The sequence below is a fragment of the Barbus barbus genome (assembly GCF_936440315.1).
Source record: "Barbus barbus genome assembly, chromosome: 32".
NCBI lineage: Eukaryota > Metazoa > Chordata > Actinopteri > Cypriniformes > Cyprinidae > Barbus > Barbus barbus.
In genome coordinates, this window is record NC_136760.1 from 9,124,810 (window position 1) to 9,149,640 (window position 24,831).

Here is a 24,831-nt window from a genome sequence, read left to right on the forward strand (position 1 = left end):
TGAATAGGGTAACGCTTTATTTTGATGGTCCCTTTTGAACATTCTGTTGACACTAAGTAATGTTGGAACTACATGTCAACAAACTCATTAGATCATTAGTAGACTGTCTGCCTCATATCTGCTAACTCTTTATTGTGATGGTCTCCCAACAGACACTCTACTGACTGTAAGTAACTTTGCAAGTACGTCAAATTATTCTAACCCTAACCCTACCAATGTACTAATACACTACTAACACTCTAATGAGAGTTAGTAGAAATGTAGGTGAAATGTTACTTATGGTAAAGAGAATGTGTTAAAGGGACCATCAAAATAAAGTGAAACCATGAATAGTTATTTATGACTAATTAGATTAATTAATTAGCAAATCATGTAATTGTTTAAATTAAATAATAATTCATTTAAAGTCTAATTATAACTCAATATATTATTATAATACAACTTATTGACTCCCAGGTAAGAACATCACTAAACATGATTTACAATTAATTTAACACACATTCATGCCCACACTTTTTGGAGATTTTTGTAACATTTAATATAAAAAGTTATCATGGACACTAAAACATGAATTTAAATTCTCATCAATGATTTTATTTACACTTTTGCATTCAGCCAATATAGTAAGTACATAGACAGCTAATGGCCACATCAATAATGAATATGAAAATAATGAATAAACTTAAAATAAGCCACAAATTTATCCGATGAAAGTTATAACCGAAGCTAAAACAGATGTGCTTGATGCATACAAACAAACCTCATAAGCATGCATGTTTGAGCTTCCATGTATTATATTTAATGTAAGTTTAATGATAAAATAAAAATGGAAAATAAGGAGTTAAAAGTATTTTTTGTTTCTTTAGAAATGTAATCAAGTAAAAGCACAAGTAGTCACTTTAAACTGTAGTTGAATAAAGTACAAAAAACCCTAAATAATACTTAAGTACAGCAATCAAGTAAAATTTCTCAAGTCGTTAACACCCCTGCTTCTAAGTCTGCAATCAAGCCAATTCAAACTGAGTGTTCCAATGAAGGGGGTCAAAACAGGACAGAAAATAACCTATTATTACTAAATTATGTTTTTTTTTATATGTAAAAATCTTGATAACATTATAAGTGGACCTCAGAGAACAGTACAAAATAAAAACAAAACAAAGGCAGTTAATATATATATTTTTTTTTTTTTTTTTTTTTTTTGCTAGTTAACAGGAATACTTGTTAATGACTTGAAGTCAGGTTAGGCCGTAGAACATATCATTAATCTGATATAAAAACAATGGAAGTCTATAAGATGTCCTCACTAATATAGTAAAACAAACAAGTGTGTGTCTGTGTATGTGTTTGGACTTAAACAGGCCCTTTGTTCTGTTAAATAACATTTTGGTGAAAAACAAGCTAACTCAGATATCATCAGTGCCTGAAGTCAAAAAGACAGGAGGTCTGAGTGCTTCTCAGGTAAGCAGAACACCCTTATCTTTGTAGAGATAAGAGTAAGCAATAAGGATATGATTGCCCTTAAGCACAGACATAGAGTTGCACATTAACAAATGTACCAAAGAACCATTTGAACTCATTCACACACAAGTATAAATATGGTCTTCAGCAAAAACAGAGTAGGGACAGTGATTCAAAGGAGCAGGAATGGAGAGAGACAGAGAAATACAAAGGATGACGCTAGAAAAGTTAAAGATGGTGGCTTCTATGGAGGCATGTTACCAGGGTTTTGATCCTGTAGCTTATCTGCACTATAACTACACTCCACCTCGAGCAGATTTTGAGCGAAGAAGTAGTATCGTGCCATGGAAACTCAGCTGTCTGCACAAAGCCTTTACTGAAGGTGAGCATACATGTGTGTAAGAGAGAGCACCTAGATTTGTATTTCCTGAAGGAAATGACAGTGGTTGCAAAATAGGCAAAAGAATAATGCTGTCATGACACTCATCTTGTTTTCACTTGATTGTATATGAGAACAGAAACAGTATAGGATGTGGAGATTGGCTAATCATAGAAAAATGTGAGAAAACGCCACACTCAGTGGTAGCTATAAAATATGATGATTAAATAAAATTAAAAAATAATTGATTGAATGAATGAATGAGTGAATGAATGAATCAATCAATGAATCAATCAATCAATCAATCAAAAAAGGTTAGTGGTAGAGGCAGGTTAGGTCAGGCCAGGTCAGCTCCAGCTTCTAGGCTGTGCTGCTTTCCTGAAACCGGTGTCACATATGGTGCTGCAGGATCTGCAGTTGTACATATCCAGCCTAAACAAAATAGACTCCATTGTTATGGAACTGCATCATAAATTTGACGTGATATTGTTATGCTGACAATGTTGTGGATAGGAAATCTCAATTTGGACACAACAGTTTGGACACATAGTTGCATGGATATAGGATAATGCAAAAGCAGCTTGCAGTGTCATTGTAGAAAATATTCAAGAACTGCTGTGTAGTATTCAGTGTGTAGTATTCTGGTCATTTGATCTCAACATTTGGGGTCCCATGCTGATTATAGCAGCTTTTAAAGAAGAAAACGTCCCACATTACGTATAGGCATTCCGATAGCGTTTTCCGACGCAGTTTGAGTTCCTGAAGGGGAACGTCCCAGGTTTTGTATGTAACCATGGTTCCCCAAGGGAACGAGACGGTGCGTCAGAAAATGCTAGGGGAACGCCTTAGCGTTTTCGAAAGCAGCTCCAGTTCCTGAAGGGGAAACAGAAAGATCATCTGTTGCCATTAGTTTTTATAGTTATGCTGGTGATGTGCAAATTTATACTGCCTTTTTGTCCAGGTGCCTCAAATACAAAATATTTCAATGGTGAATGTGGCAATAAGCTAAATCAAATGACTAAAAACTTAATTTGAAATATTACCAGATTTTATTAAAACAACCTTAAAATAAAATCTCCAAAAAAGGAAAAAAAATCTGGATCTTTTCAATTCAAAGTATTATTATTAGGAGCCAAGCACCAAACCATAACATAACCAGCTGTGTAGCTGCATAACAACATTATTTTTTTCCAATGATTCCTTGGCTCAAAACAATTCAAGTGGACCCTATGACGTCATTTTCCATCACACAAATGTTCCTGCAATTTTTTGAATGTTTCTAAAACAAACTTTTTCAAACCATTTAAAATTTTGTCAACAAAACAGTTCTCATTTACCGCATGAACAAATTTGATGGCATCATGCCAAACTGCATCTGAAGCTGTATCTTTGCAAAGCAGCTTTATAAGTGTCATTGCCACCTCAAACTGTCAGCAATTTGATAACAGTGCCACCTATTGGTCAAAAGTGACAAACCATTAAATAATATTATTAGTCATTGCATTTATGATATGTCAGCAATTTTGACTAAAATCATCTTAAAATGTCTTTAGTTGCTAATTGTGGTTGTGGGTTGCTTTTAGCCCCTATCGTATCTGTATGTTTTCGTATTATTCTTCTTCTCCAATGGGAGTCTATGCTAGCCCTATGAATGGAACATAGGAAAATGATGAAAATAGGCACACAATTGTACTGATCTGACCAACTTTGTGGTCTCTAGGACCAACTATATAGCGCCACCACCAATTCAAACATTCAATATTGAAATGGCAATAAACATCAAACACCTAATTCTAGAAAAATGAAACTTAGTACAAAACTGATTAATCTCTGCATGCTGATCACATACAATAGCTTACATTACAGTTTTTCTCGATTGCTAAAACACTAACTCCTCTGACTCCTCTCGCAAAATGAAACTTTCGCCTCAAAACAGTTTTACCTGTGTTCAAAATCAAGCACTGCTCTCAAATCATAAACAAAGTGATCAAAATGATATACACTATCAAGCAGTCAGTAAACAATACACCAAAAATAGAAAACACATTGTTCAAAACATAGTTCTCTAGGAGAAGTAAATTTTTAATCTCAAAACAAATTTTATATTTTTTCCGTCATTGTCTTTTGAGGAACGAAAACATGTTCTATCATAGTAGCTCAAAATTGATCAGAAATTACTACGCCGCTTTGCTCTTTGCAATTTTTTTTTGTTCTTCCTCCTTATACCCCTATTTTTACAATACTGTACCCTGCATCTCACAAACTTGTCCTTTGTCTCTGTGATACTGTAATTCTTGTTCTTGTTCCATGGCTTGCAGCAGATTTACTCTGGTGTAGGGTTGTCCATCATATACTTTCCATCTCCAAGAGGAGAAAAACTCCTCAATCGGATTCAGGAAAGGCGAGTATGGAGGGAGGTACAAGTTCATAAACTGCCCATTGATGTTAAACCATTCCCTTACCTGAGCAGCTCGGTGGAAACTGACATTGTCCCACACTATTACATAGGTGGGAATGGGATTCTCATTTAGCTCTTGACCCTGCTGCTCTTGAACCTGCTGCTCAAATAAAATATCTCTTAGATTGGCAATAAATCTTAGAAGGTGCTGGGTGTTATATGGCCTGTGTGTAACATGGTGATGTAGAACACCATGGTTGCTGATAGCAGCACAGATTGTGACATTGCCACCTCGTTGACCAGGGACTTCGACAATGGCCCGCTGTCCAGTCATGTTTCGGCCTCTCCGTCTCCTCTTTGTTAGATTGAAGCCTGCTTCATCGACAAAGATGAATTCATGGGGTCTGTCCAAGGATTCCATGTCAAATATTGTCTGTGTAGAAATACAATATACTGTATTTAGAATGTTATAAGTCGTACAGAGACGGTGCTATACTGTAGAGTACAATTAGGCCTATTGTATGCACTTCTGATTCACATACATTGTATATACTGAAGAGAAATGTCATTCACATAGTATGTGTTAGTACTGTAGACAATCAGGATTACAGTAAATGTTTCTGAATATACACTTGCACATACTGAGCTCGCAGTTCTTTCAACCTTGGTGAGTTGCGCTCAAAAGGTATTATGTATACTTGTTTCATTCGTATCCTGATACGATGGAGGACACGGTCAATTGTGAAAATGCTCACACTGTCGATTCCCTGGAAGTGTGTGTTGTCTTGTATCACTCGTTCCTGGATTTCATATTACATGAGTCATATTACATTATTTGAAGGACCACGCCCACTATAACGGTCTCTTGCTCCAAAGTGTATATAGCTGTCCTTCCACCTGCATGTGACAGCCTTGCAATTCTACAAAAAGTAGATGTGCAGTTACAACAAATATTCATGGAGTACTATACATACAGTGATGAACTTTACAAATGTCTATTGAAACAGCTGCATATAGTGTAGTACAGTAAATCTGCTATTACAAAAATACAGTAGTATACTGTACCTGTTCTCTTCTCTGAATGTCCTTACTATGGTGGAAACAGAAAATCGGCTCAAATTGGGTTGCACTCTAAGTCCTGCTTCCATTGTCAGTCCATGGACAAGAACATGGTCTATGACTGATGCTCGAATTTAATCAGATATTTCCACTCTTTGTCCTCCTCCTCCTCCTCGTATACGCACTTGTCCTCGTCCTCTCACATTGTTTCTTCTATCCATTCTCAGACTTTCTCCTTCCTACCTTCAACAACCTGTTTGCTCTCTGAACTGGCTTATATTGGTTGTCACATCATTTGAAACAGGTTACATCAATTTTGAGTGGTTGTGTTCAATCAATGACATGTGTTCCCTATTTGTATTTGATTGTTTGATTGTTGGCATATTGACACCAAACTTTGTGCGCCATTGTCACCTCACAGAGAACATGCCACATCGAATTGATAATGGTGTCACCTGTTGGTCAAAAGTGAAAAGTCATTCAATCATATTACTAGTAGTTTTAAAGGATTTTTCAGCCATTTGGAATACAATAATCTTAAAATAGCTTCAATTATCTTGTTTGTAAACAGTGACACAAGGACTTTTCATTCTGATGGCATTGATGTTCATTGACAAATACTTACTTTTTAGAGATAAACTAAAGATTTTGAGTATGTTACAGGCTTTTGCAGGGAATGCATTGTGTGGTGCTGTTTGTACAAATTGTTTTGAGAAATGCACATACTACTTTGCAAATATTACAGTAAGGATGATTCAAGAAATGCACCAAAGCAAAACTGTATTCAGGTTTAAAACAATGGATCTAGAGAGATGTGAAGGAAGAGGTCAAGGACAGCACAGAGGAGGAGGAGAAGGAGTAGGGAGTAGAGAAAGTAATGAAGGAAGAGGAAGAATATGGAGAGGGAGTACAGAGAGGAAGAGGAGGAGAGAAGGAGGAGGATGACAACAACATGGAAGAGAAAGAGGAAGGGCAAGGGCAAGAAGACAAAAGGGTCTCATATATTTTAGTTGATGCGTGCAACGGTTGGTTCACCATGCAAGAGGATTTTACCCCCTGCTGCCTGGCCTCGGCCAGTATAGCCTGTGATGTTGACAAGGTTCTGTGGCAGAATAATTAGGGGTTCAAGCACGTTTTGTTGGCATTATAAACCAGTCAAAATCTATTGAGCAGTTAGTACTGTTAACAAATGGAAAGCACAATGTTCAGGACCATACAATTTTTTCATTGTACAGTATACAGCCTACAATGCACTGTACTTTAGGCACCTATTGTATCCTTTAGGATTCGTATTAGGGGCCAAGCACTGCAGGTGCTTAGGCACCTACAGTATTTTATCCATTAGGATTATTATTATTAGGGGCCAAGCACCACAGGTGCTTAGGCACCTATTGTACCAGTTAGGATTCTTATTAGGGGCTAAGCACCACAGGTGCTTAGGCACCTATTGTATCCGTTAGTATTCTTCTTAGGGGCCTAGCATCGAAGGTGCTTAGACACCTATTGTTTTTGTTGGCATTCTTTTTCTTCTTCTTTAAATTGTCTATTTTGTAAATTGTGTTTGTGCTATTTGGCACATTGTCCATTTTTGTGTATTTGTACATTATTTATTTTATTTTTTATTTATTTTTTATTATTTTTTTATTATCTGTGTCCTGTCCTGTTGCTGTTATTCTGTCGCACTGTGGAGCTACTGTCACTAAATCAAATTCCTTGTATGTGCAAACATACCTGGCAATAAAGCTAATTTTGATTCTGATTCTTCTTCCACCATTGCGTCTATGGCAGCCCATAGAACCGCTTGCAGAAAAGAAAAAAAAGTCTCAACCATAGCAAATTTGAAGCCTCTAACTCAAACTCTCTAGCGCCACCACTTGTCCAGAATTTCATTCATGTTTATGCTAATAACTTTTGATGTTAAATTTGACACACATATGCATGGGCACACTCTAAGTACATAAAAAAATTGGTGGGATTGTGCCTCTTGGTGGCGCTATAATTGAACAAAACATGAAATTGCCATTGACTACAATAGAGTATTATGATATAAAATGTTCAGTTTTTCGAATGCATTGGTGTAACATTACGAAACTTTGTACATACCATCGAGACCATGACCTGAAAGTACTCAAACAGCTGTGAGACAGTGCCAGCTTATGGTCAAAAGTTATAATGAAATTTCAAATAAATGCTTATATCTTTCTGTGAATTTTGCCTATAGTAATGAGACTGGTATTAATAGATTCCTTGTGTCATGCTGAGAATAGTGATACCAATGTTGCCATAGTCAGCCAAACTTCCTGTCTGCCATTTTGATTTATGTTGAAAATCTACTTTTTCGAACTCCTCCTCAACCATTCTTATTATTATAGCGTTCTTCTTATTATTCTTACCAAAGGTGCTTAGGCAGCCATTGTTTTTGTTGGCATTATTAGTGGCCAAGCACAGAAGGTGCGTAGGCACCTATTATTTCCGTTAGCGTTCTTATTAGGGGCCAAGCACCGAAGGTGCGTAGGCACCTATTGTATCCATTGGCATTCTTATTATTAGGGGCCAAGCACCAAAGGTGCTTAGGCACCTATTGTTTTTGTTGGCGTTATAATTCTTCTTCTTCCGCTCTTGAGTCTACAGCAGCCCATAGAACCGTTAGCGAGAAAGTTGTAAAATTTGGCACACTGATAGAGGACTGTCTCAATACTAACCAAAGCAAATTTGGAGTCTCTGTCTCAAACATTTGAACCGTAAGCCACAAATTTAAAATTGGCTCTAGCCAAGTCGAATGAAGTCCAAAATTCAAAAATCGTAAGGTTTAGTTTTTCGCTATTTTCAATTATTCGTAAAATCTACTGTTTCAAACTCGTCCTAGAAGATTTGTCCGATTTTCACCAAAATTGGCTCAGATCATCTACAGACCATGCTGGCAAAAAGTTATGGAATTCAAGTTGATTCGATTAGCCGTTCTTGAATAACACACAAACAAATTCTCCAAAAAGCATGCAAAAATGGATCTGAGGCTATATCTCTGCAACGGTATGGCATACTGAGACCTAAGTATGACCTGAGGCTACCTGCAGTGTTTCGGTGCTGTGCCACCTAGTGATCAGGAGATATGAAAAATGCATAATTTTGCTTATAACTTGTGAATGGTTTGGCCAAAAATCATAAAAGTGGTATCATTGGTGCCACCTGGTGGTAAAATCAAATATTCACGTGCTTATAACTTTGGGTGTGGTTGACTTATTTTCTCGGGAGTCACCTTTTTAGACTCCTGAAACTTGCCAGGTTTTGCCTTATGGTTTGTGCTACGTTGCATTTTAGTGCTTAAAAAACATTTGCCAATATCTTAGAAACCGTTACTCTGAACGACACAAAGCAACCGTAGGAAATTTGAAAACATAAGCCATTTAATCACATTACTTGAGGTTGTAATTATGATTTTTTCAGCCATTTCAATTGGAATCATTCTAAAATAGTTTTTAGTACTCATTGTTGCACTTGGTCTGATTCTCCATGCTATGCTTAGCTCCTCATTTTGCTGCTGGAATGCTTGGCCCCGTAATTGCTGCTTGCAGGCAATGCGTAGGCACCTATTGTAACCGTTGGCGTTATTATTAGGCGGTTCGTCCGATTCTCACCAAAATTGGCTCAGATCATCTACAGACCCATGGTGGCAAAAAGTTATGGAATTCAAGTCGATTCGTCCAAGCGTTCTCGAATACCACACTAATGAATTCGCCGAAAAAGCACGCAAAAATGGATCTGAGGCTATAATCTCCGCAAGGATTTGATGGATTGAGACAAAACTTGGTGTGTGGGATAACAAGCATGACCTGAGGCTACCTGCAGTGTTTCGGCGCTGTGCCTCCTAGTGGTCAGGAGATATGAAAAAATGCATATGTTTGCTTATAACTTGTGAATGGTTTGACCAAAAATCTTTTTATATTCGTTGCATCATGCCGAGTTGAAGCATATCCAGTTTTTGCATATCAGCCATTTTGTGCGTGGGCCATGTTGAATTTTGTAGTAAAATGCTATATTTTACGAACGCATTAACGTATCGTTACGAAACTTGGTATGGGTCATCAGCATGATGCCCTGAAGGAGCCTCAGAAGTTTTGAAACAGCGCCACCTAGTTATGACAAAAAGTTATGGATTTTGTGTTGATAGACTAAACAGTTTTCACATACCACAACAACAAATTTGAGACATGATGCCAAAATGACAGTTGAGGCCGTATCTCTGCAATGCTTTGGCATACTGACACCAAACTTTGTGTGTGCCATTGTCACCTCACACAGAACACACAGTGCCACCTGTTGCTCAAAAGTTAATAGTCATTCAATCATATTACTGGTAGTTTTAAATGATTTTCAGGCATTTGGACTGCAATAATCTTAAAATGGCTTCAATTACTAATTTCTGCAGTTGTTCTGATGCTCCGTACCATGCTTAGCTCCTCATTTTGCCACTGATGTGCTTGGCCCCGTCATTTCTGCTTGCAGCTATATTTAGGGGCCAAGCACCGAAGGCGAGTATGCACCTATTGTATCTGTTAGAATTCTTCTTTTTATTATTAGGGGCCAAGCACCAAAGGTGCGGTGGCACCTATTGTATCCGTTGGCGTTGTTAGGGGCCAAGCACTGAAGGTGCGTAGGCACCTATTGTAATCATTAACGTTCTTGTTAGGGGCCAAGCACCGAAAGGTGCGATGGCACCTATTGTATCCGTTGGCGTTATTATCATTAGGGGCCAAGCACCGAAGGTGCGTAGGCACCTATTGTAATCTTTAGCATTCTTATTATTATTAGGGGCCAAGCACCGAAGGTGCGTAGGCACCTATTGTAATCGTTAGCGTTCTTCTTCTTCTTCTTCCGTTTCTTCTGCCGGAAAGTCAATGGCAGCCCATAGAACCGATTGCGGGAAAGTTGTAAAATTTGGCACACTGATAGATGATACTGTCAATAGTTACCACACCAAATTTGGAGTCTCTAGCTCAAACTCTCTAGCGCCACCACTAGTCCAAAATTTCAATTTTGTTATGCTAATAACTTTTGAACCGTAAGCCACAAAATGAAAATAATTTTTTCCTCTGAATCCTTGGCTCAAAATCGTAAGGTTTAGTTTGTTCGCTATATTCATTTGTTCGTAAAACCTACTTTGTTGAACTCGTCCTAGACGGTTCGTCCGATTCTCACCAAAATTGGCTCAGATCATCTACAGACCATGGTTGCAAAAAGTTATGGAATTCAAGTCGATTCGTCCAAGCGTTCTCGAATACCACACTAACGAATTCGCTGAAAAGCACGCAAAACTGGATCTGAGACTATATCTCCGCAACGGTTTGACGGATTGAGACGAAACTTGGTGTGTGTGATAACAAACATGACCTGAAGCTACCTGCACTGTTTCAGCACTGTGCCTTTTAGTGGTCAGGAGATATGAAAAATGCATATTTTTGCTTATAACTTGTGAATGGTTTGGCCAAAAATCATAAAAATGGTCACTTTAGATTCGTTGTATCATGCCGAGTCAAAGCATATCCAGATTTCTTGGTATGGATCATCAGCACGATGCCCTGAAGGAGCCTGAGAAGTTTTGAAACAGCACCACCTAGTTTTAAAATCAAATATTCAAACGCTTATAATTGGGTGGGCTTGACTTATTTCCAAAAGAGTCACCTTTTTAGACTCCTCAATCCTTGCCGAGTCCAGCGATACTAAACTTGCCAGATTTTGCCTTATGGTTTGTGCTACGTTGCATTTTAGCGCAACTCTTAGAAACCGTTACTCCGATCGACACGAAACCATCGTGGAAAGTTCGAAAACATAGTGTTCCGGCTATACACTAATGCCCAATTGCCAAAATTTTGATAATAAGTGGCACAAAAAATCAAACAAAGTCAACAGTCAGTCATTTTTCATCTACTTACACACAAATGTCTATAACTCCAAAACAAAATGAGATATTTTCACAAAATTTGACACACATATGTATGGGCACACTCTAAGGACACATAAAAAATTGGGTGGGATTGTGCCTCTTGGTGGCGCTATAATTGAACAAAACATGAAATTGCCTTTGACTATAATAGGGTATTATGATTAAAAATGCTATATTTTACAAATGATTTGGTGTACCATTACGAAACTTTATATGTACCATGGAGACCATGACCTGGAAGTACTCAAAAAGTTTTGAAAAGTTATAATGAAATTTCAAATAAATGCTTATATATTTCTGTGAATTTTGCCTATTGTAATAAGAATGGTATTAATAGATTCCTTCGGTCATGCTGAGAATAGTGATACCAACTTTGCCACAGTCAGCCAATCTTCCAGTCCGCCATATTTATTTTCTTTAAAAACCTGCTTTTTCGAACTCCTCCTAGACCGTTGGTACAATTTTCACCAAAATCAAATCATATCATCTTCAGACCATGCTGACAAAATGTTATGGATTTTGTGTTGATAGACTAAACAGTTTTCACATACCACAACAACGAATTTGAGACATGATTCCAAAATGACACTTGAGGTCGTATCTCTGCAATGTTTTGGCATATTAGCACCAAACTTTGTGTGTGCCATTGTCACCTCACACGGAACACACCACATCGATTTGATAATGGTGCCACCTGTTGGTCAAAAGTGAAAAGTCATTCAATCTTATTACTAGTAGTTTTAAATGATTTTTCAGCCAACTGGACTACAATAACCTTAAAATGGCTTCAATTAATAATGGCTGCAGTTGTTCTGATGCTTGCTTCTGTAGTGCTTGGCCCTGTAATTGCTGCTCGCAGCTATATTTATTATTATTATTTTTCTGCCGTAAAACTGATCGTGCAGCCCAAACCGTAAGGCCTAGAGACTTGAAACCAGGCCAGATCGTAGAGCTCAATTTGGCGAAAGGTTGAAAAAGTCTCATCCCAATCGGCCAAAGCGGGGCTCTACAGCATAAAAAACTAAACCGTTTATCGTAGACACACATCGTTGCGATCCTTGGATCAGCACGAACAAAAGTTGTGCCTGAAACTTTCGAGGTATGACACACTGTTTTTCCGCAAAATTGAGTTATATCTGAAACCTACTTTTGCAAACTAGTTCTAGGTTTTTTGCCCGATCGAAACCAAACTGGACAATGGACAATGAATATCAATAATTAATAATTATTAATAATTATAAAAAATAAAAAAAAAAGTTGAAATTTTGATTTTCGTGCAAAATAGTATGCAGCGTCTTGGTCCAAAGGGGCACGAATGTTTATGAGGACATTAGTGTATCTCAGAAATCATGGCCGCCATCGGCCAATGAATTTTAAGCACCTATTTGACAAGCTTAATGGAGGTCGATCAGAACAAAACTTGTTCGACTCATGGCCCTAAAGGGCTGTATGAATTTTGAAAGTGATCGGCCACTAGTTGGCGCTAACGAGATTTATGGCTCTGCAATCACGTGATGTTTCACACATCCACACAATATGCATATAATTTGATAGATCTCATAATAATGAGCAACTTTGCCTCAAGAACCATTGCTGTTAATCAAATTGTTCATTAATTATTCACAAATATGTTAAAAACTTTCTTTTGCGAAGTAGTCTCTGTTTTGTTTTTTTGCTCAATTTCGATCAAACCTCTGCAGTAATATTCTAAGGACTCTCTAGATGAATAATTATCAAAATAATGTTTAATTTTATTTTTGGTTACCTTTAATGGGGTCATTTAGAAAAGTGGTGTGGCCTAATATACCCAAAAACCTATAAAACCTTATTGAGTACTCAAAACTTTACGAAATGTGGTGAAAACATTTGGTAGATGACTCTTAATATCCATTCAAAGTTTCATGGAGATTGGACAATGGGTGGTGCTATAACAGTTAAAAAGGCCTCAAAAACACAATATTTCTGTTTAAAATTAACTCAAATTGTAGAACATGTTCATATATTCACACAAACACATGATCTTCATATCATACAATAGATCTCCTCATTCTGAGCTACTTTGCCTCTGGGAGTAATGCTATGTATCAAATCGTTCATTAAATATTCTCTTTTATGTTAAAAACCTACTTTTGCGAAGAAGTCGTAGGTTTTTTGCTCAGTCTCAATCAAACCACTGCAGAACGATTCTCTGGACTTTCTAGATCAATAATTATCAAAAAAAATGTGGTTAGCTATAACGGGGTTGTTTTAAAAAGGGGCATGGCCAAACATACCCAAAAGCCTATAAAACCTAAACGAAAACTCAAAACTTTCCGAAACTTGGTGAAAATATGTGTCAGATGACTCCTAACAAGCATGCAAAGTTTCATACAGATTAAACCATACAGGGGGCGCTATAACTGTTAAAAAGGCTTCAAAAATACTACAAATATATAGAAAATTACCTCAAATTGTAGACTATGTTCATATATTCACACAAACACTAGTTGTTCATGTCATATGATAGATCTCCTCATTCTGAACAACTTTGTCTCTGGAACTAATGCTGTCAATCAAATTGTTCATTAAATATTCACAAATATTTTAAAAGTCTACTTTTGTGAACTAGTGCTACATTTTAAACTTAACATCAATCAAATCACTGCAGTACAATTCTTTAGAGTCTCTAGGTCAATAATTATCAAAACAATTTGACAAAACACTATTAATCCTAAATCAAAGCTCCAAACTGCATGAAAGGTGAGCACATTTGTCATATGATTGTAGACAAGCATGCAAAATGCAAAACTTTTAGGACACAGACATTGGTTGCCTCTAAAACACTTAAAAAGGTGAAAATAGTACATTTAAATGACAAAATATCTGGAATTGCCTTTAAAACCACTAGATGGCAGAAGAAGACCATTAACTCTCTACCGCACACATTATGATAGACCTATAAAAAAAATATTTGACTCTTTTTCTTTTCTTGGAATGGCTTAAATCGAAGTGCTTTAAAAACAAATTGGGAAAAAAATATTATTTTAAGGTATTTTATGATTTGTTGCCATACGGCAACAACATACAATAGTAGATCTAACTCAGAATAAGTGTAAGTTTACTTATAGCTAAGATTTTTCCTCAGAAATGTTTGTGGTGATTCAATTGGTGTTATTGTAACCTTTAACACGGTACTTATAACATTATACATACTTTCCAACAACTTCTGCTTTTATTTATTCCATTCTTTTTAGCTGAATAATGCTTTATATTCTTTTAAGTTTCATATTTAGTTTCATTACATTTTTCATGAAAAGTATTTAAATTTCAAATTTATACAGTTAAAACAAATATAATAATCATGTATCATAAAAGACTGACATAAAACCAAAAACACTGCAGTTCATGAAAATTCAACATTACGCAATCTTATGAGAGGAAGACTATGAACTTGAGGCTTGAGCCCCTCCCTCCCTCCAACAATCCTTGAAACTTTATGTATGAAACTTCACAAAGCAGTTAACACAAAACATTTTTTTCTGTATGTGCTTAAATCCCTTAAATGCTTGAACCCCGGTAATCGCTGCTTGCAGCTATATTTATTATTAATATTATTATTAGTGAAAAATGCAACAATAAACAGATGCAAATTGTCAATACTGCAGTCGTTCTTGATTATCCACTTTTTATTACAGATGATATAAGAGGGGACATTTTAGTTGATGTGGGATCTGGCCCCACTCTCTACCAGGTCATGAGTGGTTGTGAGAGATTTGATCGTGTCATCCTGTCCGACTTTTTGGAAGTGAATCGAAGAGAGCTGCAAAGCTGGCTACAGGAGGAAAAGAGCAGTATAGACTGGACTGCTTACTTCAAGTATGTGTGTGAACTGGAGGGTCGCAGGTGAGATTCCCATCTTAATTTTTTTTAATCCCATAAAAAGCAGAAGGATGAAGCACAAACAAAGAATTTCATGTTGATTTCATTTTGACCATTTAATGTTGACATGAAAGCAGGTTTAGCCAACCATCATTTCTGCAGACTTCACAGTTCCAACACTGCTCCTGGGGTTAGAGCTGAACTCTGCAAGATGGTAGCCCCTCTTCTTGTTGATTTTAGGATCCTAAAGTCGTGACGTATTGTCAAGTATGGTGACCCATACTCGAAATTGGTGCTCTGCGTTTAACCCATCCAAGTGCACACACACAGCAGTGAGTAGTGAACAAATGCGCACACACACACACACACACACACACGGAGCAGTGGGCAGCCATGCTGCGGCGCCCGGGGAGCAGTTGGGGGTTCGGTGCCTTGCTCAAGGTGCCTTGCTCAAGGCACCTCAGTCGTGGTATTGAGGGTGGAGAGAGCGCTGGACATTCCCTCCCCCCACCTACAATTCCTGCTCGTAACCTTTCGATTACGAGTCCGACTCTCTAACCATTAGGCCACGACTTCCCACAATCCTGGCATCAATTCTTCATGTACTTGTAACCCAGTGGTTTATTTAGAAGACAATAAAACCTCTGTATAGTGTAGACCAGTGTTTCTCAAAGTGATGTTTTATAAACAAATTTCAGGAGGATCATGCACAGATAATTAACACGGCCAATTCATCATTAATAATTACACCATCTATCCAATCAGCGCTAGAGAGAACCCCTATAAATAATCAAGCATGTCTTACCTTCATTATCTCTAGACTTTCCAGCATCCTTCTGCCACTCCGACTCCTCATCTTCAGCCTGTTCCTACCCCAGCACAGGAAGGAGCACTCGGGGGGAGCACTCTGAGTCCGGGCTAAACACTAAGCTTGGACCCCTCTCCCCGGACAGGGGGGAGTCCCCCGGGCTCGGGAGTCATTACACGCCAAATGTGCATAACCTTTACTCAGTTTATTATATGTAAGTGTGAACTCGTGAACCTGTCCTGGGGATCCCCGACCAATGCATATTATGTATGTCTCCCTCATTTAACACACCTGATTCAACTCATCAGCTTATTAGTAGAATCTGCAAGACTTGAACTGGGTGTGGCCCATGAAGGAGACTTACAAAATGTCTAGTGGTTGGAGGTCTCTAGGACAGGTTTGAGAAGCACTGGTGTATCGCTATTTGACTACGCGGCAGCAGGCACTCACTTATCTGGATATTTAACCTGTTAACGTTTACCAGAGCGATGGCGCACTGAAGCGTTTTTTTTCCCCACTAGTTTAATGTTTATGAATGAATTTAATGTGAAAGAATGTCATTAATCTTGACAAACTATGTATCATTCTGAAGGTCTAAGCCTCAAGCATCGAAGACAGATCTCTGTTTTCCGATGGAAAGCTTATAAGGAATGTATTTGCTACATTTGTGTATGAAGTACACATCAAAACATGCAGAATAAAAAAGCAGTACGTACCAGATTCATTGTAATAACGAGTCACAAACGCGTCCACTGCTGAAATCCCAGTTTAGTTAGAGAGGTAAGGGTCCACAGAACAACATCCCAGCGAGCACTTTTAGTCCAACGAAACAATAACATTGTAATAAGGATGAATATTCCTTTGTTTACATTTCATTTCTTCGGGAGAGTTATTGTTCGTTTCCGTTATGGAATAAATTACGCTCAAAAACAGCATCTTGGTGGTACAAAAACAACACGGTGTTGTAGCATACAGTTTTACAAACAGAATGAGATCATCCACGGAAAAAAAAGTCTCAGAAAAGCGGAATATAGTTTATTTGAATTTGGCGCTCTCGCCTGAAAGAGTGACGCACGCTGTGATGCAGCTGTCATCTGAGCGGGGCGTATAATTTAGCGATCTGCTTTATCCAAAAAAAACAGGGTTTTTTTTTCTTCTACATTTTTTATATATGTGTGTGTGTGTGTATTGTGTGGGGAATGTGGCCGTATCTGCATGATTATCATATGTATGGACGGACATCAGCGTGTTTATTACAGACTCTATGACGGCTATCATTGTGATTCAATGATCAGCTATTATTGATTATATGGCCCATCTGTATGATTATCATCTGTATGGAGGCACATCAGCGTGTGATTACTGACTGTATGACCATGTCTGTCAATATCACTTCATGTCTGGCAATCAGAATACTTCAGTATACATACTATATACAAAGCATTTTTTTCCATTTTTTTTCCTTTTTTATTACTCAATTATTTTTGTATTTTTAGTGCTCAAATAAATCACTTATATGATGTCTACAATTCTGTCTATTATTTTATCATTGAAAAACTATGCAGGAATATGTATAATGACTAAAATAGTTTGTATAATTCTGCAATCCATTTGGTGGTTATTTTTCCTCAAACAGGGGGGTGGGAGGACTATAAATATTTTCAGAAAAATATTGCAGGAATTTCATTTTTCATCTTCTTCAAATTTGAAATATAAACTCATGAGACATGTGGCTTTCAATCCATTACTTTTCTGGATTGCTCCAGGACTTATTTCATGTATTTGTATATGAAATAAAAAAACATTCAGTGTGGAAAAATATTTTTCAAGGCTATAACTTTTTATCTTTTTGAGCATTATCAACTGTGGATGATGGATAGTAAAGCCTAGAGTGTCTTCTTTCCAAAGATACCTAATTTGTTTGTGTAGCACACTTTGTCAGGAACTGTTACCGTTTAAATTTAGGTAGGTTATTTTCACCTGTGAGGCCCAAAATGGGAGGCGAAGGTTAACAGGTTAATTCTGGCTACTGATACAACACCAAAAACAAACAGCCTCTTTGAGTAAATTGTCTCATGACATTTAGTGTTTCTAATACCTACCTTCCTTAAACCGCCTTCTTTTAGTCATTTTTACTTTATTTATGAAACTGATAACCGCTAAATCAGTGAGTGAAAGGCGTTGCCTAGAAATCTACGTTGTTAAAACATAAGCGGCAACATGCATTATATAGTGGGTATATTTGACCCGCACGACTCTTATAGGTATAAATGCTCCGTTTTTTGATCTGGTTTTATCTCATTTATTTTTAACAACATTGGATTGTAAATTACATAATTTTAGTAAAAATCAATGACAGGGAGACTTGAATGTTTTGTTGAAAATCTGTTATGTACATTTGAAAATCAGCCAAGGGTAAAATTTACCCCGTAGCGGTTCTAGTGTTAAGTGCTTGAACCCCAGTAATCGCTGCTTGCAGCTATATTTTTTAATAATTTTATTTTCATAATTGATCAAAGATCAATTTATTATTTCTAAATTATTACATTATTTACAAACCAGTTATTTAGGAGTTGTCAGTGGTTCATAAGATAATTTAGAAAGTGTAAGTAAATTATTAATAAACTATTTAAATGTACATTTATAAATCTTATTATTTAGAAACACGATAATAGTGTCACACTTCACCAGGAACACGGAAACATGGAGATTCAAGTAACAGTCTTTAATGGCACTGGAGACATGGAACACACGCAGGGAAGACATTCAAGAACCGACAAACACTAACTGAAGGAGTGGGGCTTTTAAACACAGGATTATTAGGGAGGAAGATGAGACACACCTGGAATCAAATTAACAATAAACATGAGGGCGAAACTGAGTCATGAGGAGCAAAAAACAACAAAAACAGTCCATGATCCTGACATAATGCCCCCTCCCGGAAGGTGTGTCCTTGCACTGTAGACACATCCAAAGGGGAGGGGCGGGCGGGAACTAAGGAGGAGGCTCAGGAGGAGGACGGACACCTGGGTGAGGACTATTTATACCTGGTAAAGCATTTACAAAGGAGATTTAAAGGCTCATTTATCTTCCAAACAGAAAAGTTAAACAAACACAACACAGAGGGATAAAGAAGACAGAAATATTTTTTTTCAAGATGCAAAAAATGATATAATTTATAATAATACAGTTGTACAGTTTCATTTTTTGCATAAACATTTCTGAATTCCTCTGTGTTGTGTTTATTTTTTTCTATTAGGAAGATAACTGAGCCTTTAAATCTCCTTTGTAATAGATATGCTTGTAAATCAATAACAAGGCATTTATAGCTGTATTTATAAACTGCTTACTAATGATTATTAATGTTGGGACAATGCTTTATAAAGGATGAACTTACTATTTACTAATTCTTACCTAATAATTCATAGCGTGCAGTTATTATAAAGTGTTACCAATATTCTTTATAAGACATGAGCTGTGTCCTAATTCAAAGATTGCATCCTTCGGAGGACAGATCCTTAGAAGCATGCGGCCAACATGGCCTTCGAAGCCAACTCCGGTCTAGCCTTCACAGGATTTCCTGATTGCACCAGCAGGTGTTATCGATCGCCACTCCTGTCATGTAACAATGGTGCGAGAAGAAAGCTGCCTTGGATGTTATTTGTTAATGCAAATGAAAATAACTATGGAGACTGAATTGTTAGTTTTTGACTTTTACTTACCGAATTACAATTTACACGTTAGTATTGGGTTTTGACTTACTTGAATATTGCAATGACAATAAAGTTGACATATATCTTACCAAAATGTGATTTCATGTTGTTTATTTTATTATTGATTATTATGTACATAAATGGACCATGGTGAACATATTTAAATAGGTTTTCAACCCTGTTTAGTTTTATGCAGCTGAATATAAATGCTAGGCAACCGGTCCGATCTTGTTGGATCTGTCCACTGCTTTTGACACGGTTAACCACCAGATCCTCCTGTTAATCCTATTGGTAAAGGGCATCTCACATCTCGGTTTATCAATTTGCACTGGCTACCAATAGCTGCTCGCATAAAATTCAAGGCATTAACTTCTTAACCTTCGTCCCCCCCATTTGGGGCCTCACAGGTGAAAATAACATACCTAAATTAAAATGGTAACAGTTCCTGACAAAGTGTGCTACGCAAACAAATTAGGTATCTTTGGAAAGAATATGCTTTACTATCCATCATCCAGAGTTGATAATGCTCAAAAAGATAAAAAGTTATAGACACTGACGTGCCTTGAAAAATGTTTTTTTCACACTGAATGTTTTTTTTATTTCATATACAAATACATGAAATAAGTCCTGGAGCAATCCAGAAAAGTAATGGGTTGAAAGCCACGTGTCTCATCAGTTTATATTTCAAATTGAAGACAATACCATGAAAAATGAGATTCCTGCAATATTTTTTCTGAAAATATTTATAGTCCCCCCAGCCCCCCCTGTTTGAGGAAAAATAACCACCAAATGTATTGCAGAATTATATAAACTATTTTAGTCATTATACATATTCCTGCATAGTTTTTCAATTATAGAATAATAGACAGAATTTTAGATATCATATAAGTGACTTATTTGAGCACTAAAAAAATACAAAAATAATGGACTAATAAAAAAGGAAGAAAAAAAAAAGAAAAAAAAATGCTTTGTATATAGTACTGAAGTATATATTCTGATTGCCAGACATTAACTGATATTGGCAGACATGGTCATACAGTCAGTAATCACACGCTGATGTGCATCCATACAGATGATAATCAAACAGATGGACCATATAATCAATAATAAATGATCATTGAATCACAATGATAGCCGTCATAGAGTCGGTAATAAACACGCTGATGTGCGTCCATACATATGATAATCATGCAGATACGGCCACATTCCCCACACACACATATAAAAAATGTTGAAGAAAAAAAAAGAAAGTTTTTAATGGAAAAGGCAGATCGCTAAGTTACGCCCCCCTCAGATGACAGCTGCGTCACAGCAAGCGTCACGCTTTCAGGAGAGAGTGCCAAATTCAAATAAATTATATTCCGCTTTTCTGAGACTTTTTTTTCCGTGGACGGTCTCATTCTGTTTGTAAAACTGTATGCTACAGCACCATGTTGTTTTTTTTGTTGTTTTTTACCACCAAGACGCTGTTTTTGAGCGTAATTTATTCCATAACGGAATAGAACAATAACTCTCCCGAAGAAATGAAATGTAAACAAAGGAATATGCATCCTTATTACAACGTTATTGTTTCGTTGGACTAAAAGTGCTCGCTGGAATGTTGTTCTGTGGACCCTTACCTCTCTAACTAAACTGGGATTTCAGCAGTGGACGCGTTTGTGACTCGTTATTACAATTATAATGGTACTTACTGCTTTTTTATTCTGCATGTTTTGATGTGTACTGCTTACACAAATGTAGCAAATACATTCCTTATAAGCTCTCCAACGGAAAACAGCGATCTGTCGTCGATGCCTGAGGCTTCAGAATGATATATAGTTTGCCAAGATTAATGATATTCTTTCACGTTAAATTCATTCATAAACATTAAACTAGTGGGGGGAAAACGTTCTGGCAAAGGTTAACATGTTAATATTTGCCTACAAAACCACCACTGGCTCTGCACCCCTTTACCTAAATTCATTAATTCAGACTTATGTGCCCTCTAGAAATTTGCTTTCTGCAAGTGAACATCGCTTTATTGTTTCATGCCAAAGAGGCACAAAATCACTTTCACTGTCACGGATCTGTCTGTCCTGCTCCCTCACCAATCACAGCACACGCCCACACCTGGTTTCACTTGAGCATTGATTGAACACACCTGCACGTCATTTGGATTCTCATCACCACGCACCATAAAGCCACACATCTCACATCACTCAGACGTCCGGTCTCATTTACACGTTCCTACGAAGTGGATTCCTGAATGCTGTCACAGCGACTTACCTGTAACTTACTTCTTGTGTTCCCTCCAGCGTCTTGACCATCCGTCTCTTGGTTCCAGTTTCTTCTAGCGATCTCCTTCTAGCTCTGTCTCTGTCTCACAGTGAGGTGTGTGGTTCTCCCAACGTCTACGAATTCCTGTCAAGACAATTCAGTCCAGTTATCTACTCATCTCTTCCTACAATGTATATTTGCACGTAATACCTACTATCTCATCATCCGTTGAATACTCTGCTGTCAATAAACACCACTGCTTTGAAATAATCATTTGTGTGAAGTCTACTTCCCGTAACAGAAGACCGGACCCATACTGATCAAAGATATGGACAGCATCTCCTTGCACTCCCTCACGATAACTCAAGATGGCCGCTCCATAGAGAGCTATGTTGAAGAGTTCCTCCAGCTCTCCCACCAAGTAGACTGGAAGGATGTTTCATTGAAGGTTGTTTTCTGGAGCGGTCTAAGTAATCACCTGTTCCTCCTCGCGCCACCTGCCACTACTCCAGGCGCAAAATATCGACTATGTGCTCATACTGGCGGGTTCATCTTTTACTGTGGAGGAGGTCCCCTCAAGCCAGCCGCCACCAGCGGCGAAGTCTGTGTACCCACGAGCCTGGAAGTGGGCCTCCAATAGCGCTGACCTGGGGGCGAAAGTATTGGACCCATCTTTAACATCTGTCAGGTCAGCGCTGAAATCTAAACCTCATCTTCCGGAGCCGCCGCCATTAGCAGCCAACCCAAGCCCACCGCCAGAGAGTATGGTAAGCCCGCAATCTAAGCATATGGCAAGCCTGCCTGCTCCTCGCAAGTGCCCCCAAGAGCCTGCTCCTCGCAAGTGTCCTCCAGTGCCTGTGCCTTGCAAGTGCCCTCCTTCGTCTCCACTGGCCCTGTCCAGCCCCCCTGCGTCTCCGCTGGTGCCGTCCAGCCCTCCTGCGTCTCCACTGGTGCCGTCCAGCCCTCCTGCATCTCCGCTGGTCCCGTCCAGCCCTCCTGCGTCTCCGCTGGTCCCGTCCAGCCCTCCTACGTCTCTGCTGGTCCTGTCCAGCTTCGCGCTGCCCGAGCGCCGTCAAGTGTCCTTGCCTCCAGAGTGCCCTCAAGTGTCCATGCTTCCAGAACGCCCCCAAGATTCCGCGCCTCTAGAGTACCCTCCTATGTCTCCGCTGGTCCTGTCCAGCTTCGTGCTGCCCGAGCGCCCCCAAGTGCCCGCTACTCCAGAGCGGCTCCCAGAGGGGAACGTACCGAATAAATTTTTTTTTGGGGGGGGGGGGGGGGGGCTATATACCCCTGGTCTTGATAACCATAGTGGCCGTTGGTAAGATCTGGGACGAGGCCACTATGGTTTCTCGGTTGAGGCTTCCCGAAAAAATAATACGACCATGGCCTCCCGAGTCTCCAGTCCCGCCATGGCCTCCCGAGTCTCCAGTCCAGCCATGGCTTCCTGAGTCTCCTGTCCTGCCATGGCCGCCGGAGTCCCCAGACCCGCCCTGGAGGCTTCCCCAGAATCCCTGTCCAACACCAGCCTCCAGGGCGCCCACCCCCCCTCCCCGGTGTTACTATTACGGCGCGGGATGCGCCTTCAAGGAGGGTGAGGTAATGTCATGGATCTGTCTGTCCTGCTCCCTCACGAATCACAGCACACGCCCTCACCTGGTTTCACCTTCCCATAACATTCACTGACTTTTAAATGAAATGTTCGCTTCTGGTGGAATGACCTGCCCAGCTCAATCCAAGCAGCTGAGTCCTTAGCCATCTTCAAGAATCAGCTAAATCACATCTCTTCCATTTTTATTTGACCTTCTAATTCTAGCACTCTCTATTGTAATTCTATTATTTTAAAAAATGCTCCTATTAGACTTGCACTCTATTAATTTACTAACTGCTTGTTTTCTTAAAAATAAATTTAAAAAAATAACTCTGGCTTCTGTAATCTTTTGTAATCTGTTCTGTATTTGTTTTTGTTTTTTATTAATATACAATTAACAAAAGCAAAAAAGTCCTCTAACACTAGCTTGCTATATTTTTATATTCTATCCATTTTCTTTTTATTGTATAATTTAAAAAATAACCCTTGCTACGTGTACTGTGTTAAGCTAACTGAGACTTGTTATAATACTTGCATATCATTGCTCTTTTGTTGATTTTGATTGCTTCCATTGTACTCATTTGTAAGTTGCTTTGGATAAAAGCATCTGGTAAATGACTAAATGTAAATGTAACATCAATAACAATCCTTTCTGAGGGAGAAAGTACAACTGTGCCAAGTAGTTCATTACAGTTGGCACAATTGACCGTTCGCAAAGACCCACCCTTCTTAGTTACTGTTGCTATCCCCGACAAACAATGCAGCCTCTCACACTACACATCATGTTCTCAAGCACTGAAAAATACATCGCAGAGCAAAGAAGAAACTGACAACGTGCAGACAGACAATACAGAGCAGGTTACTTCTGATATGAAACAATGTCTCAGGACTCTCAGCTTTCAAATTTTGTCATTTTTAAAGAAATTCAAACAAAAAATACCGTTTTGTGGCTCTTCGATGTGTGACAGATCACTGTGTTGCTTCAGTCCAAACACGTGAACAGATTATATTTACATAAAGCACAAAATGAACATAAATAAACATCAGAATGTATTTTATGTCAACCACTCTCTTGTCTGATTTGTGTTTAAGGCTATAGGGATACAGCTGTGGCTACTGGGCATGCGCATTTACATATTTTTTCGAGCCAACAATATGTGAAGTGAAGTGAACACACACACACCGTGAACACACACCCGGAGCAGTGGGCAGCCATTTATGCTGCGGTGCCCAGGGAGCAGTTGGGGGTTCGGTGTCTTGCTCAAGGGCACCTCAGTCGTGGTATTGAGGGTGGAGAGACGCTGGACATTCACTCCCCCCACCTATAATCCCTGCCGGCCCGAGACTCAAACCCGCAACCTTTGGATTACGAG

The 24,831-nt window shown here is 38.5% G+C and overlaps 1 protein-coding gene across 1 annotated transcript in view; it reads left to right on the forward strand.

The window, feature by feature from the left end:
* Positions 1–1,671: 1,671 nt before the first annotated feature.
* pnmt (phenylethanolamine N-methyltransferase) overlaps positions 1,672–24,831 on the forward strand; it is a gene marked incomplete at its 5' end in the record, with an annotated part of 50,190 nt that continues 27,030 nt past the window's right edge. Inside the window, 2 exons of the mRNA XM_079389107.1 lie at positions 1,672–1,840; positions 14,910–15,117. Of these exons, the coding sequence (XP_079245233.1) occupies positions 1,672–1,840; positions 14,910–15,117 (377 nt within the window). The remainder of the gene's footprint in view (positions 1,841–14,909; positions 15,118–24,831) is intronic.